The sequence below is a fragment of the Phaenicophaeus curvirostris genome, chromosome 10, assembly GCF_032191515.1.
Source record: "Phaenicophaeus curvirostris isolate KB17595 chromosome 10, BPBGC_Pcur_1.0, whole genome shotgun sequence".
NCBI lineage: Eukaryota > Metazoa > Chordata > Aves > Cuculiformes > Cuculidae > Phaenicophaeus > Phaenicophaeus curvirostris.
Genome location: NC_091401.1, coordinates 11,255,967 through 11,269,118, shown reverse-complemented (window position 1 = coordinate 11,269,118; position 13,152 = coordinate 11,255,967). Strand labels below are relative to the sequence as shown.

The 13,152-nt window shown below is 44.3% G+C and overlaps 1 protein-coding gene across 1 annotated transcript in view; it reads left to right on the top strand.

The window, feature by feature from the left end:
• Positions 1-2,526: 2,526 nt before the first annotated feature.
• The window catches only part of COL4A3 (collagen type IV alpha 3 chain), a 65,353-nt gene continuing 54,727 nt past the window's right edge, over positions 2,527-13,152 (top strand). The window contains exon 1 of the mRNA XM_069864957.1: positions 2,527-2,610. Within this exon, the coding sequence (XP_069721058.1) occupies positions 2,527-2,610 (84 nt within the window). The remainder of the gene's footprint in view (positions 2,611-13,152) is intronic.

Below are 13,152 nucleotides of genomic sequence, written 5' to 3'. Positions count from 1 at the left end.
GTTTAGGAATCTGACAAATAAAATCCATCAGTCTAGTGGCTTTATCCCTAAATTATTATTTCCTCTCCATGGTCACCATTAATCTGGCTTGAAAGTGGGATTATTTTCCCTGTTCTCTCTATATCTTGCTCTCTAGACCAGCTTGCTCTCACTGGTGCTTGAGATGTTAGAGCTAAGGTGATGATATACACCTTAGCTCTATACACAACTGTGATGATATACAAGGATCTTTGATACTGAACATACTGCTCTGCTCTTCCAGAGATGTGTTCTTACTGCTTGTACCAAAGTTTTGGGACAACCAGCCTCTACTAACTAGCATCCACAGTAGACTTCATAGAGGGTAGACAGTAAAGTCTTCAGAACAGAGATCCAGCTCTGCTCTAATGCTTGTAAGAGGAGCTGTTTTACAAAGCTCTGTGGTTAGCTTTATGCTCACAAAAGGCTATAGATTTGTATCTCATGAGTAGTCCTAAACAGATTTGTACAAATATATTATATTCTTGTATATTATCGCCTTTCCTATATCACTTAATGAAACTGTGATGCAGGATTTCCTCTACAGCATTCACAAACATTCCAGACAAGGCAAGATCACTGTGGCCAGCCTGGCCAATGCACTTTCCAAGTTTGTGTCGTCATAGAACAGCGTTACATTTCATAGAATCAGCAAATGGTTTGGGTCAGAAGGGACCTTAAAGCTCATCCAGTTCCACCTTCCTGGCATGGGGAGGAACACCTCCCACTGGATGAGGGTGCTCAAAGCCCCATCCAACCTGGCCTTGAACATCTCCAGGGATGGGACAGCCACGACTTCTCTAGGATAGTGCCTCACCACCCTCACAGGAAAACATTTATTCATAACAGCTAATCTAACTCTCCCCTCTTTCAGCTGAAAACCATTCCCTCTCATCCTATCCCTGCACTCCCCTGACAAAGAGCCTTTCCCCATCTTTCCTGTAGCCCCTTTCGCTACTGGAAGGCTTTGGTGAGCTGTTAGCTTGAACCTGCAGTACTTTCATCAATAGCATAAATGTGATAAACTTCACACCTTGCCAGCATTTCACAAATCACATTTCCATTCAGCAAACCTTCCTGTCACGCTAAACTCTGTGGTAAGCCTGGCGAGGAGCACTCCTCACAGATTTGTACAGCAGGCAGCACTTTGCCCCTTCTGGGACTCCTCAGTCTCTGCCACTACCTCCCTCGGGGAACGCTTGAGGGTGTGGAAAGCACTGTTGACAGGGAAACTGCCCCACAGGAGCCTGGAGAGCGGCGGGCAGCACCTGCCTGCCCAGTACTGACCAGGGATCCCACCCAGCACTGCTGACCTGCTCGAACCACTGCTCCTCCCACTACACGGGGACCCCGCTGCAGGCCAGGCCAGGCTGCGTCCCTGCCCGGGAGGGTCCCTGCTCTCACATCCCTGCCGGGGCAGGTCACAGAATCATAGAATCATAGAACTGCTAGGTTGGAAAAGACATTTGAGATCATTGAGTCCAACCGTACATGTCCACTACTAAACCATAACCCTGAGCACCTCATCTGCCCGTCCTTTAAATCCCTCCAGCCAGCAATGAGAACTCACCCACCTCCCTGGCAGCAGATCCAGTGCCTGAGAACCCTTTTGGTGAAGAAATTTTTCCTCATGTCTATTCTGAACCTGCCCTCGAGCAACTTGAGGCCATTTCCTCTCATCCTATCCCTTGTCACTTGGGAGAAGAGACCAACACCCACCTCACTACAACCTTACAGGCAGTTGCAGACAGTGATGAGGTCTCCCCTCACTCTCCTTCTCTCCAGGCTGAACAACCCCAGTTCCTCAGCTGCCTCTCCTAAGGCCTGTTCTCCAGCCCCTTCCTAGCTCCGTTCCCCTTCTCTACGCAAACTCCAGCACCTCAGTGCCCTTGCAGTGAGGGGCCCAAAACTGAACCCAGGATTCGAGGTGCAGTGTCACCCATGTCGAGCACAGGGGCACAATCCCTTCCCTGCTCCTGCTGGCCACGCCGTTTCTGATCCCAGCCAGGATGCCGCTGGCCTTCTTGCCCACCTGGGCCACTGCTGCCTCACGTTCAGCCGCTGTCAACCAGCACCCCCAGGTCCTTCTCTGCCCGGCAGCTTTCCAGACACTTTTGCCCCAGCCCGGAGCGCCGCACGGGCTGTTGCGGCCCAAGTGCAGGGCTCCCTGTCCCGCATTCCTGCCCGACAAGGTCCTTGCCCAGGTGTCCCTTTCCCCACGTCCCTCTCCCCGGGGTCCCCGTCCCCGCTTTCCCCGCTCACCTCGGCTCCCCGGCGGGAGGGCGCGCGGCTCCTCGCTGGCTGCCCGGGGCGACGGAGCCCGAGGCGGGAGGCGCGGGGGGGAGAACAGAGGGGCGGCCCCGCCCCGGGCTCAGTCCCCACCCCGGGGGCGCCGGCAGCGCCCAGGCGGGTGCGAAGCGGCTGCCCCCACGCCAAAAGCCGCGGGCGGGCGCGGGGGGCGGGGGGGGCAGAGCCCGAGCGGCCGGGGCTGAGCGCCGCGGGACGGGGATGGCGGGACGGGGCCGCCGGGCGCCGCCGCTGCCGCTGCTGCTGCTGCTCGCCCTGCTCTGGCCGCGCCGCGCCGCCGCCGAGGTGAGCGGGACCGGGGTCCCCGCGGGGACTGAGGGGACTGGGGCGGGGGGTTCCGGGACAGCGCCCGGGGCAGCGCGGCGCTACCTCACGGCGCCGTATTCGGTGCTGGAGACCGGTGAGGAGGAGCGGGGGAATTTATACCGAGTCCCGCACTTGGGTCGCAACGACCCCGTGCAGCGCTCCGGGAAAGCCGCCGGGCAGAGAAGGACCTGGGGGTGCTGGTTGACAGCGGCTGAACGTGAGGCAGCAGTGGCCCAGGTGGGCAAGAAGGCCAGCGGCATCCTGGCTGGGATCAGAAACGGCGTGGCCAGCAGGAGCAGGGAAGGGATTGTGCCCCTGTGCTCGACATGGGTGACACTGCACCTCGAATCCTGGGTTCAGTTTTGGGCCCCTCACTGCAAGGGCACTGAGGTGCTGGAGTTTGCGTAGAGAAGGGGAACGGAGCTAGGAAGGGGCTGGAGAACAGGCCTTAGGAGAGGCAGCTGAGGAACTGGGGTTGTTCAGCCTGGAGAGAAGGAGAGTGAGGGGAGACCTCATCACTGTCTGCAACTGCCTGTAAGGTTGTAGTGAGGTGGGTGTTGGTCTCTTCTCCCAAGTGACAAGCGATTGGATGAAATGGCCTCAAGCTGCTCGAGGGCAGGTTCAGAATAGACATGAGGAAAAATTTCTTCACCAAAAGGGTTCTCAGGCACTGGATCTGCTGCCAGGGAGGTGGGTGAGTTCTCATTGCTGGCTGGAGGGATTTAAAGGACGGGCAGATGAGGTGCTCAGGGTTATGGTTTAGTAGTGGACAGGTACGGTTGGACTCAATGATCTCAAAGGTCTTTTCCAACCTAGTGATTCTGTGGTTTATGGTATTTCAACTGATCGGGCTGCCCTGTCAGGGAGGGGTGGCCCCTCTCTCGGGGTGCCGGGCCGGGTCCCCAGTGCGGGGCCGGGGATGCAGCCTCCCCGCTCCGTTTGGCTGCCCCGCAACACGCCGGTAAATTCTCCCGACTCCTGTCAAGTTCCTTTCTGCCCTGTCGGGTTGTTGAGTTTGGACCGGGAGCAGAGCCGTCAGCTGTGAGGGGAGGTCACTGATTGTCCTGAGTTGGGAAGGACCCGCAGGGATCATCGAGTCACACTGCTGTCCCTGCTCAGGGCACCCCAACATTCACACTGCGTGATGTCCAAACACTTCTGGAATACTGTCAGCCTTGGCACCATGACTGCTTCCCTGGGGAGCTGCTCCAGTGTTCCACCACCCTCTGGGTGAAGAACCTTTTCCTAATGTCCAGCCTGACCTTCCCCCAGCTCCCGACATCTCTGGCAGTTACCCAACACAAACCAGCTGGTTTCGGTGCATTTCTGCTGCCATCACATGCAGCGATCTGCCAGCTTCAGTACGTTTCAAATTCAGTTTATCCCCTAACATTTCAACAGCATCAATTGTGTGAGTAAAGCTCTAACACAGTGCATCAAAATCCTCCCCTGCAAAGCATTTTGCAGTTCACCTGTAGAAGGAAAAAAATCTGTTCTCCTGCTTTGCTGTCGGTAAAAGAGAGCCACATTCTGCTGTAATTATCTGAAGCAGACAAATTAATAATGTTTCTTCTAAAATAATGTTTCTAAAATAATGTTTCTTCTAAAGTATTTCAGCTCTTTCAGTCACCCATTCTGTGTCTGGAAATGGCACAAGCACCTCACCAAATGTTTTTTCTTTTACAGCACTCTAACTTGCAGTCAAGTTTAGTCATTTAACAAAGATATAATTGTTCTATTTGTAATGGAGTTAAAATACCGCTTAATTCTTACATAGAACGGGGGTAGCAGATTTATAAGCAAAGTGTATGTTTTCTTCAGAGTTGTTTCAGGTTCTGCCTAGATCTGACCCTTACTCTGAAGCAAGATGAGGAACGTGGATAAACTCAAGACCTGCCTCTCTCTTCTATCTAGTTTGCTATTCTTTATTCCATTCTTTTCTTCACCTGCTGGTACCTTCCATTCATCACCCTCATTGCTCCAAAGAGGTGGATATCATCGTGGAGGCTTCTGGATGGCTGTTAACAAGCACAGGCTGTGTACCAGGAATCTCTAACATACACAGTCACACTTAATCTAAGTCTCTATTCTGTCTGTGTTGATCTTGTCATCCTATTTTGTGTCTTTATCTACAGAGGAAGGGAAAAGGAGATGTACTATACAAGTAAGATCATATACATGGCCCAGCAAAGCATTTCCACACTTCCTAGCAACCTCAGTAGGATCCTAGGGTATTTCCCAGTCTTGCAGTCTCATGTACCTTGGTTCATTAGCAGCCTTTCTGCTTCAGGTAGGTCATGAAGCTCGGATATGCTAGTTTTCTACAGTGTTGTCGTTACTAGATCCTCATTTACACTTAGGTCTTGAGGACAGGATTTGGGATGGTCAGAAATGTCTCCTACAGAAATCTTGCTGTTTAAGCAAAGTTTGAACACCATGTATTGATTCAGTGGTGCCCTGAAATTCAGTGGATCTCAAATCTTGTCCGAGATCTGTTTAAGCAAGATTTGCCACAGATAAGTGATGATTCAAATGACACAATTTCTACTCTTGTTTGAAAATGTTGATATCTTCAAGAGAAAATCTAAACTAACAAAATTTTCTAAGTGAAAGGGGAAATAACTTTTTAAAAAGCAGTTTTATCTGAACTTCTGATTAAATACTAGTGGCTGCTGTTAATTGACATGAAATGATTGATGAATAAATCATTGCATCTTGACTGGACTTGCCCGTTGCAAAGAAATAGGTATTGTTTGTTTTTTTTTAAATCATGCTTGATGGTCAAATATCAATTTATTTTTATATGAAAGTATAGCATCATTTTTGCTGTATGTATAAGTTAAAAAATGTTTCAACATTGAAAAGTTTTAAGTGTATGTCTCTTAATAGTTTATTCCCAAAGAGAATAAAGAAAATTATTAGTTTATGCCCGCTTCTGTTTATACAGCAAGTTTTGGTCCTCACAGCCCTTCACAGAGTCCAGACTTCCCTGCCCTTAGGAGCCTGAACTTTCTGGCACCTGCTAGGGAGTATTATTATCTGCATTCTTGGCCACTGACATGGTCTAATCACATCTTCTGAACACTCAGCAGAAGCAGCATCTTCCCACGTCAAAGGCTTTTCAGCTTGCTTGATGTATTTCTTCACTCCAAATACTGATGTTATAATTCTTGGGATTTTTCCACTGTTCATTTAAATACTTTAGAAAGATAATAACAACATGTTTCCTCAGGGAACAAGGTCTTTCTCCTTCCTCATTTCTACTTTTTTTCCTCTCAATAAAAAAAAAAGGTTTCCTTTCTCATAATTTCATTTTGTTAAACAGCACCTGGAGCTGATTCTGTCTTGATGCACATGTACAATCCAATTAATTCTCCTGAGTGGGTCCTGTATTTTGATACCATCCATGTACTTCTTGTATGTCTTGAAATTAAACACTAGTCTAAAAATGTACCCTGAAACTTGCTGTTTCAAATGACAATAAGAAGAAAAATACCTAGGTCAAGTTCATCAGTACCGAATCAATACTGCTCCTCAGTGCCATGCATCATTTTTGTGATGGCATCATGTCAGCATGTGTTCATGATTTTTGACTTGAGCGGGATTACTTGATTATGAGTTTGCCTTGTGATACAATTGCAATATTGCATAGCTCAGAGGATAAAGTTAGGTGCTCTGTATTCTGTATTTGCCTCAGTCGTTACACTTCATATTTTTTCATCATGTGCTGGTGGCAAAGGAGGGGAGATAGTCACAAACCTAGTGACTATGGGCTTGAGGACATCTTTTTTTGCATTCCCTTTCTTCCTTATGCTTATTGTCTGTGACCAGTTGCAAGTGTTCATATTTCCCAATTAATTTCATTTTTTACAAATGTTAGAATTCACATGCAAGTATTTACAGTCTGGTCTTTTCTTCTTCATGCAATGTGGTGGTTTTGGTTGGTTTTTTTTTTCCTAGTTATATGCAATCTATATTGCTGTCACAAATAGATCTTAATACGTGGTTCTGGAAGAGAAAAATGCAGTGTTTCAGCTCAGCCGTGAGCATCTCCAAGGCTGGTAAGAATGGGGTGTAGGCTGGATTGCTTTGTTTAAATAGGAATGAAAATGTCGGAAGGACAAAGTGTCACAGTGAGAATTTTCCTCTCTTTGGAAGGGCCCAGGTTCTTTGTTGCACAAGGCAGCTGAGAAGGGAAGATGTGCACCTGAATATACAAAAGAGTTCACTGAGCGTGTTAGAAAAACAAGTCCTTTGTGAAGTGCTCTCTTTGATTTGGTTAATATGATTCCAGCTCTGAAGTCAATGGAGGTGTTACTTTGATAACTGGGCCCGATTTATACTAGGCTGTTCTGATCCTGATTGCCTCTGTAATTAGTTGTAACTCAGCCCTCATCTCCATAGAGAGCAGGCCCATGTCAGAGCCCTGCAGAGCAGAGCTCTTCCTACTGGGCCAAGAGAGTTAGCACTAATTAGCAGAGATGCCCTAATGTTTGTTCATCAAAATGTATGGAGTTCTGCTGTCTTCTACCACAGGGAGGCTTGGTTTGATAACCATGAAACATTAAATGTGCATATGGAGTCCTCAGCACAGGAAGGACACGGATCTGTTACAGCAAGTCCGGAGGAGACCACAAAGATGATCTGAGGGCTGGAGCACCTCCCATACGAGGACAGACTGAGAGAGTTGGGGTTGTTCAGCCTGGAGAAGACTCCACAGAGACCTTAGAGCAGCCTTGCAATAATAAAAGGAGCTACAGGAAAGCTGGCGAGAGGCTTTTGAGGAGTGCTCCTCGCCAGGCTTACCACAGTTTAGCGTGACAGGAAGGTTTGCTGAATGGAAATGTGATTTGTGAAATGCTGGCAAGGTGTGAAGTTTATCACATTTATGCTATTGATGAAAGTACTGCAGGTTCAAGCTAACAGCTCACCAAAGCCTTCCAGTAGTGAAAGGGGCTACAGGAAAGATGGGGAAAGGCTCTTTGTCAGGGGAGTGCAGGGATAGGATGAGGGGATATGGTTTTCAGCTGAAAGAGGGGAGCGTTAGATTAGCTATTATGAATAAATGTTTTCCTGTGAGGGCAGCAAGGCCCTGTCCCAAGTTCCTCACAGAAGCTGTGGCTGCCCCCTCCCTGGAGATGTTCAAGGCCAGGTTGGATGGGGCTTTGAGCAGCCTGGTCCATAGCAGGGAGGTGGAACTGGATGGGCTTTGGGATCCCTTCTAATACAAACCATTCCGTGATTCTGTGGCTCTGTGTTTGCTGCATCATACAGCTGAAAGAAGATGAACTTCCTTAGGTGACTTTAGTAAGCACCTGTGAAAACTTAACTGTTAACACTTGATGTATAACCTTTTTCTAACAAATCCACAAGGTAAATATTTACTTAAACAAAACTATATTTCAAATTATTTTGCTGAATGACTTATACAATTAAAGTGATCAAAGTAGCAAGTAAACATCAGTTCTGTCTTTGTTGCTTTCCATTTAATATAGATATAATGGCATTTTATTTTGAGATCTGTTTTAGCAATCTCTTCTGCAGTACCTAGAGCTGATTTATCATAACATGTCTTTGAAACAAAATACTTTGCTATTAAGTGCAACTTAATGTTTGGGATGTCCGGTCACATGTTTTACTATCACATTCTCATCCTACCACCTAACAAAGTAACACTAGAAGGCTCAGTATGTTGGCATGGATTACAGGAGCCTATGAGGAAGCTGAAATACAAAAAGGCTTTTTTTCTTAACTGTTTACAGCTCCAGTCTCCTGTATATACACTGAAAAAGTTCCATTTTGCCACACCTAATATATTTTTAGTTCCATTTTCATTGTTTGTCTTTTTTATTTTTTTTAACTTAGCAGTTTTATTATAGGGTACAAGTCTCACAGATTTACAGGTTTTCTTTTCGGCCTGGTTCAATGAAGGCTTTTTAACCAGGGCTTTATGCTGCACTTTTCCACAGATTGTTTTGGAGGAAGTTGTAGGAAAAAATAACCTTTCTTTATTTTTTTTTCTTCTTTTAATCTGTGAAATAACAGAGCCTTTCAAAAAAAAAGGAGAAAGCAGAGCATGTGCAATAAGCCTTCTCTGAACAAGCTACTGTTGCTTTCATTGCTATTTCCACCACTTAACAGAAGATGCACACCAGGAATTTTATGAATATACAAGTATACAGGCCGGAGGAGACAATAATTATAGTGAATACCATTCCCACACTCAACAGCTGGTAAGAAATACAAATTCTGTCAAGTAATGCTAACTTTATTATGGTAAGTAAGCAAAAATTCACTAGTTAAATGGTGTGTATTCTTTGTTATTAGATTGTTCTTTTAAGATGACCCTCTGTTAGGAAGGAATAGCACGGATGAATAAGCTGATTAAACAGTCTTAAGAGTTTGCTACACAAAACAGAATTCTGTGGCCTGAATTGCCTAATCTTTTTTTCCTTGTGGAAAGGAAGAATATTTATTTGTTTTGTCCCTGAGTCCTATTCAAGGTCAGGAGAAGAAACCCACAGAGACAAGGCCTATAACTCTGCCTTTGGAGATTTTACCTATCTGAACGTATTGTGAACAGTTTGGTCCAGTTTCTGATAGTCCTCATCACAGTGACTTCTGCCTCAGTGAGATTATTGGTAGAGTAAGGTATCAGTCGTTATAGAAGTATCAGTATTTTCTGTGTTTTGGCAGAAGAAAGCAAACCATTATTCTCTCAGTTTAAAGGGAGAATAAGTGCGTCTTCTCTTTATAGACCAAAAGCAATTAACCGCCACCCCCCCCCCAGTACAGAGATTCTCTTGGGAGCCTCAACTTACAGTTTTCCAAAACTCCATGCAATGTGGAGTTTTGTGCATAGATATGGAGTAATTTTAGGCAGCTTCTACAACGCAGGCCTTAGTGGTTGTCACTGCAGAGCTCAAATAGGTTGAGTTTGTGAAAGTTCAAGATGTTGGGGGTGGGGTTTATGAATTACAGCACTTTACCTCTTTTATCCTAATGGAGTGAGACTAACGTGCACTCACAGTGAAAATTGCTAAGCGCTACTGTTCTCACACTCCCTAGTTCTTCACTGTCTGTGAGCTGGAGAGAAGGGAGAAGCTCCATAAAATTAATTGTACTGTATCTGCTTGGGAAGGAATGTGGTTGGCACCATGAAAGTTGACTGTGGAACTGTGAGCGAGATGGCAGAATGGTGTGCGTTCATAAGGATAGTGTGAACAGCGATGTTACGGTAGTTTCTTGGAACTTCCATACAGACAGGCTCACAGACAGCAAAAAAAATAAGCTTTGCAGTAGGTGTATGACCAAAAAAGAACTGCTGAGTGCTTTACAGTTTTTGTTTAGGTGTTTGGTTGTTTGGTTGTTTTTTTTTTTTCCCCAAGGAAATAATTTATTCCACTTAAACATAGGCAAGAGTTACAGAAAGTCCTAGGAAAACTTTGTTTCCATCTGTTTTAGACTGTTTTACTTAAGGTTTATGTTACTGCTTTTTTAATGTGATAAATATGAATGGTTATAATGAGGAGATTTGGCTAACATTACAAAATTGTTATTATACAAAGTTCTTGCTGAACAGGTTTCTGCTTTAAAAAGTGAGAGGAAGTTTTCAAAATGGTTTAAATTTCTGAAGTGAAAAAGAGTTTTCATACATATGTTCTCATAGCATAATAGGAAATTGTTTACATGCTCATCTTCAGCAGCTTCTTCTCTTTCTCCATACCAGTCATCTAGGATATCTGGCTTGCAAATACAGTTACAAATGTATCTTTATATTACATAAAAGATCAAATCCCTTCCAAAAGAACTCTTAACAGTTTAAAATTAAGGATAGTAGTAAGGAAATTGTTATCAAGTTTGGATAGATGCACACGTCGTTTGATCACAAATTGTATATGTGCTAGTTAGACACAAAATCCTGCTTCTTTGAAGTGTTATGAAGGTTTTTGTCTATGATTGTAAATGCTTAGGACTTCTCTTCTGCACCTCACACTGAAAGCAGCACATAATCAGTAAGATAAGGCTTGTGTCACCAAGAGAGGATATTGATTTAGTAGTTATTCCCTGAGCAAGGTTCTCGTTACAAGTGCTTAACGGAGCTTATTCAACAACTGCACTCTCTGTAGTGTAACAGTTGTCCTCCACTGTGTCCTTTGAGATCCAGGCTCTCCATGTTAGACTTTATTGATCAAATGCTTTATTAGTTAAAGTTACAGGTGTATTTCTTTATAACAGAAAGTCAAAATGCAATAATTCTTGTCAGGTGTGAGGTATTCAACTGGGAGGTAAAACAGTGAATTCTGATCGCATCCATGGCTGTTAACAGGAGTCTTTCAAGGCAGAAATGTCTGGCTGCCTTCCCGTTCACAAGTGACTACACAATGTTTCAGGGTTTGGGAACTGACATATTTTCCTTCATCTCATCGTCTCCTATTTCTGCTCTACGTTGTCTATACTTATTGAAGGCTTAATAATTTGGTTTTGTTATACTGGTCCAGCAATTGCTAAAAAAACAACAAGTTCTTCCTGGTCTTTGATAATTTTAATGAATTCATGTTTGATGCTTAGAATGCATGAAAAACTTTTAGTATACAGATTGTAATTGTGAGACTGGTATTTTGTTTTCATAGCAGTGTTTTGGAGTGAGGGGACTTTATTCTCCAGTACCTTGTATGCTACGTGGTGATTTACGGTTGTGCAACATGAGGAATATGCCGCCAGGGTCACGTATCTCCTCATCATGTCTAGATAGAATTACTGACTGTGCTGGTCTGGGGAAGGATCCTAACACAAGTGCATCAGATGCAGAAAAAAAGATTTTTCCTCATATAGTCTTTTCAACAGTGGTCAGTTTTTGCTATACAGCTCTGCTGTCAGATTCTCTGCTTGAGCAGGGTAGGATAAATTTCCAAAACCATAACCATGTCCGAGCTAGAAGCTTTAGCAAGCACCATAGTGTCCTTCAGGAAGTGCAGCATTTCCCGTCGCTGCAGTTTATCTACCCCTTCACAAGTCTTTAGTGTATATAAATGTTGAAGCAAAACTTTCCACTGGCTGTAGTCACAGTGCTTTACACCCACTTCTATCCGATGTAATAGCATGTAGTAGAGAACATTAGAGAAATTGGCCCTTTGTAGATTTAAGCACTATACTAACATCAACTGTTTGAGTGGCATCATTTTATGTGCTCAGTTGTGGTTTGTAGACACAGCTGGGATGTGTAAAGTGATTGCTCTGCACTGAGACAGCTCAGGAAGAATTCAGAAATCTCAGTGTGTCAGCAGCCCTGAAAATTCATAATCGAGACTCTTAAAGGAGCTGGCTCACTAATTCGTAATTTTTAATAAGTTTTGGAATTCGAGACAAATTACAGAAAACTGGCAATTAGCTGATAACTTATTTCCACTTAGAAAGGACCACCGTGATGACCTGCATGTTTGTAGGCTGCTCAGGAGCAGAAAGGGGGAAAAGAAAAAAACCAAGCAACACCACAGAAAAATAGATCTTATCCAAAGCATCTTGTTCCATGTTTTGATGGAGTTCTAGTTTAGTGATTCTTAAAGTTAGAAGATAAAGACCTAGTGGCAGGCTAGGAGAGGTGCTAAAAAAAAAAATCAAGTTTAAATGAAAAATCTGGATTTTTTAAAAAAAATTAGCCTCCACAGCCATTGGAACCACCGAGAAGGAAAGTGACAGATTCACCACCCACTTGAGAGGAGACACCTGGGCTATTCTTACTGGGCAGAGTAATTAATGGGCATCACTGCTTTTAATTCATCTTATAATTCCTCATGTTGCCCAGTCATCTTTCACTTACGTTAACCAGGATTTACCCCTGGAACCAGTAGAGTTCACCCATGAAATTAAAGACCAATCAGCCAAAAAGTGTAAACTTCAGCCCCACTACAATAAAATACTATATTCCTACAGAATACATTTAATTTCATCTCAGCTTTCATTGAATGTCTTTATTACTCATCCTGTGTGGTCTTGATGTAGTTTTCACTGGAAGCATAAATAATATGGTGACTGTTGGCTGCAGCGACATACTTTGCTGCCTCTCTGACCTGGGTGCAGTATTTTTAATACAAATACATGTTTTGAAATCATTGCTGACCTACTCTGATCTTCTCTGGATCTGATAAAGCAGAGAAATACTCTGACTGTTCTGTCATAGTCTATGCCATTCCAAAAAGAGATCAATGGAGAAATACTGGCTCAGCACACTCACTGGCTCGTTTTGTCTGTTGCCCATCTTGCTTCTTTTCAGCCATTCCCAGTATGACTGCATTGCCACACGAATGTGAGTGACAGGACTCAAAACCAGTGCTTTTGATAGAAAGGCCTATCGTTGTTTGCCTTTTTCCTAACACCAGTGCTTTTTAGCATCCTTTGACATATTCAGGTTTGATAACATCCCTAAATGCATTCTCTGACATCTTTCATCCAACTAGTTGTATTGGCAAAGTGCTGTGAGATTCTCATGATGCTCCAAATGAAGTTGCTATGACTGCAATG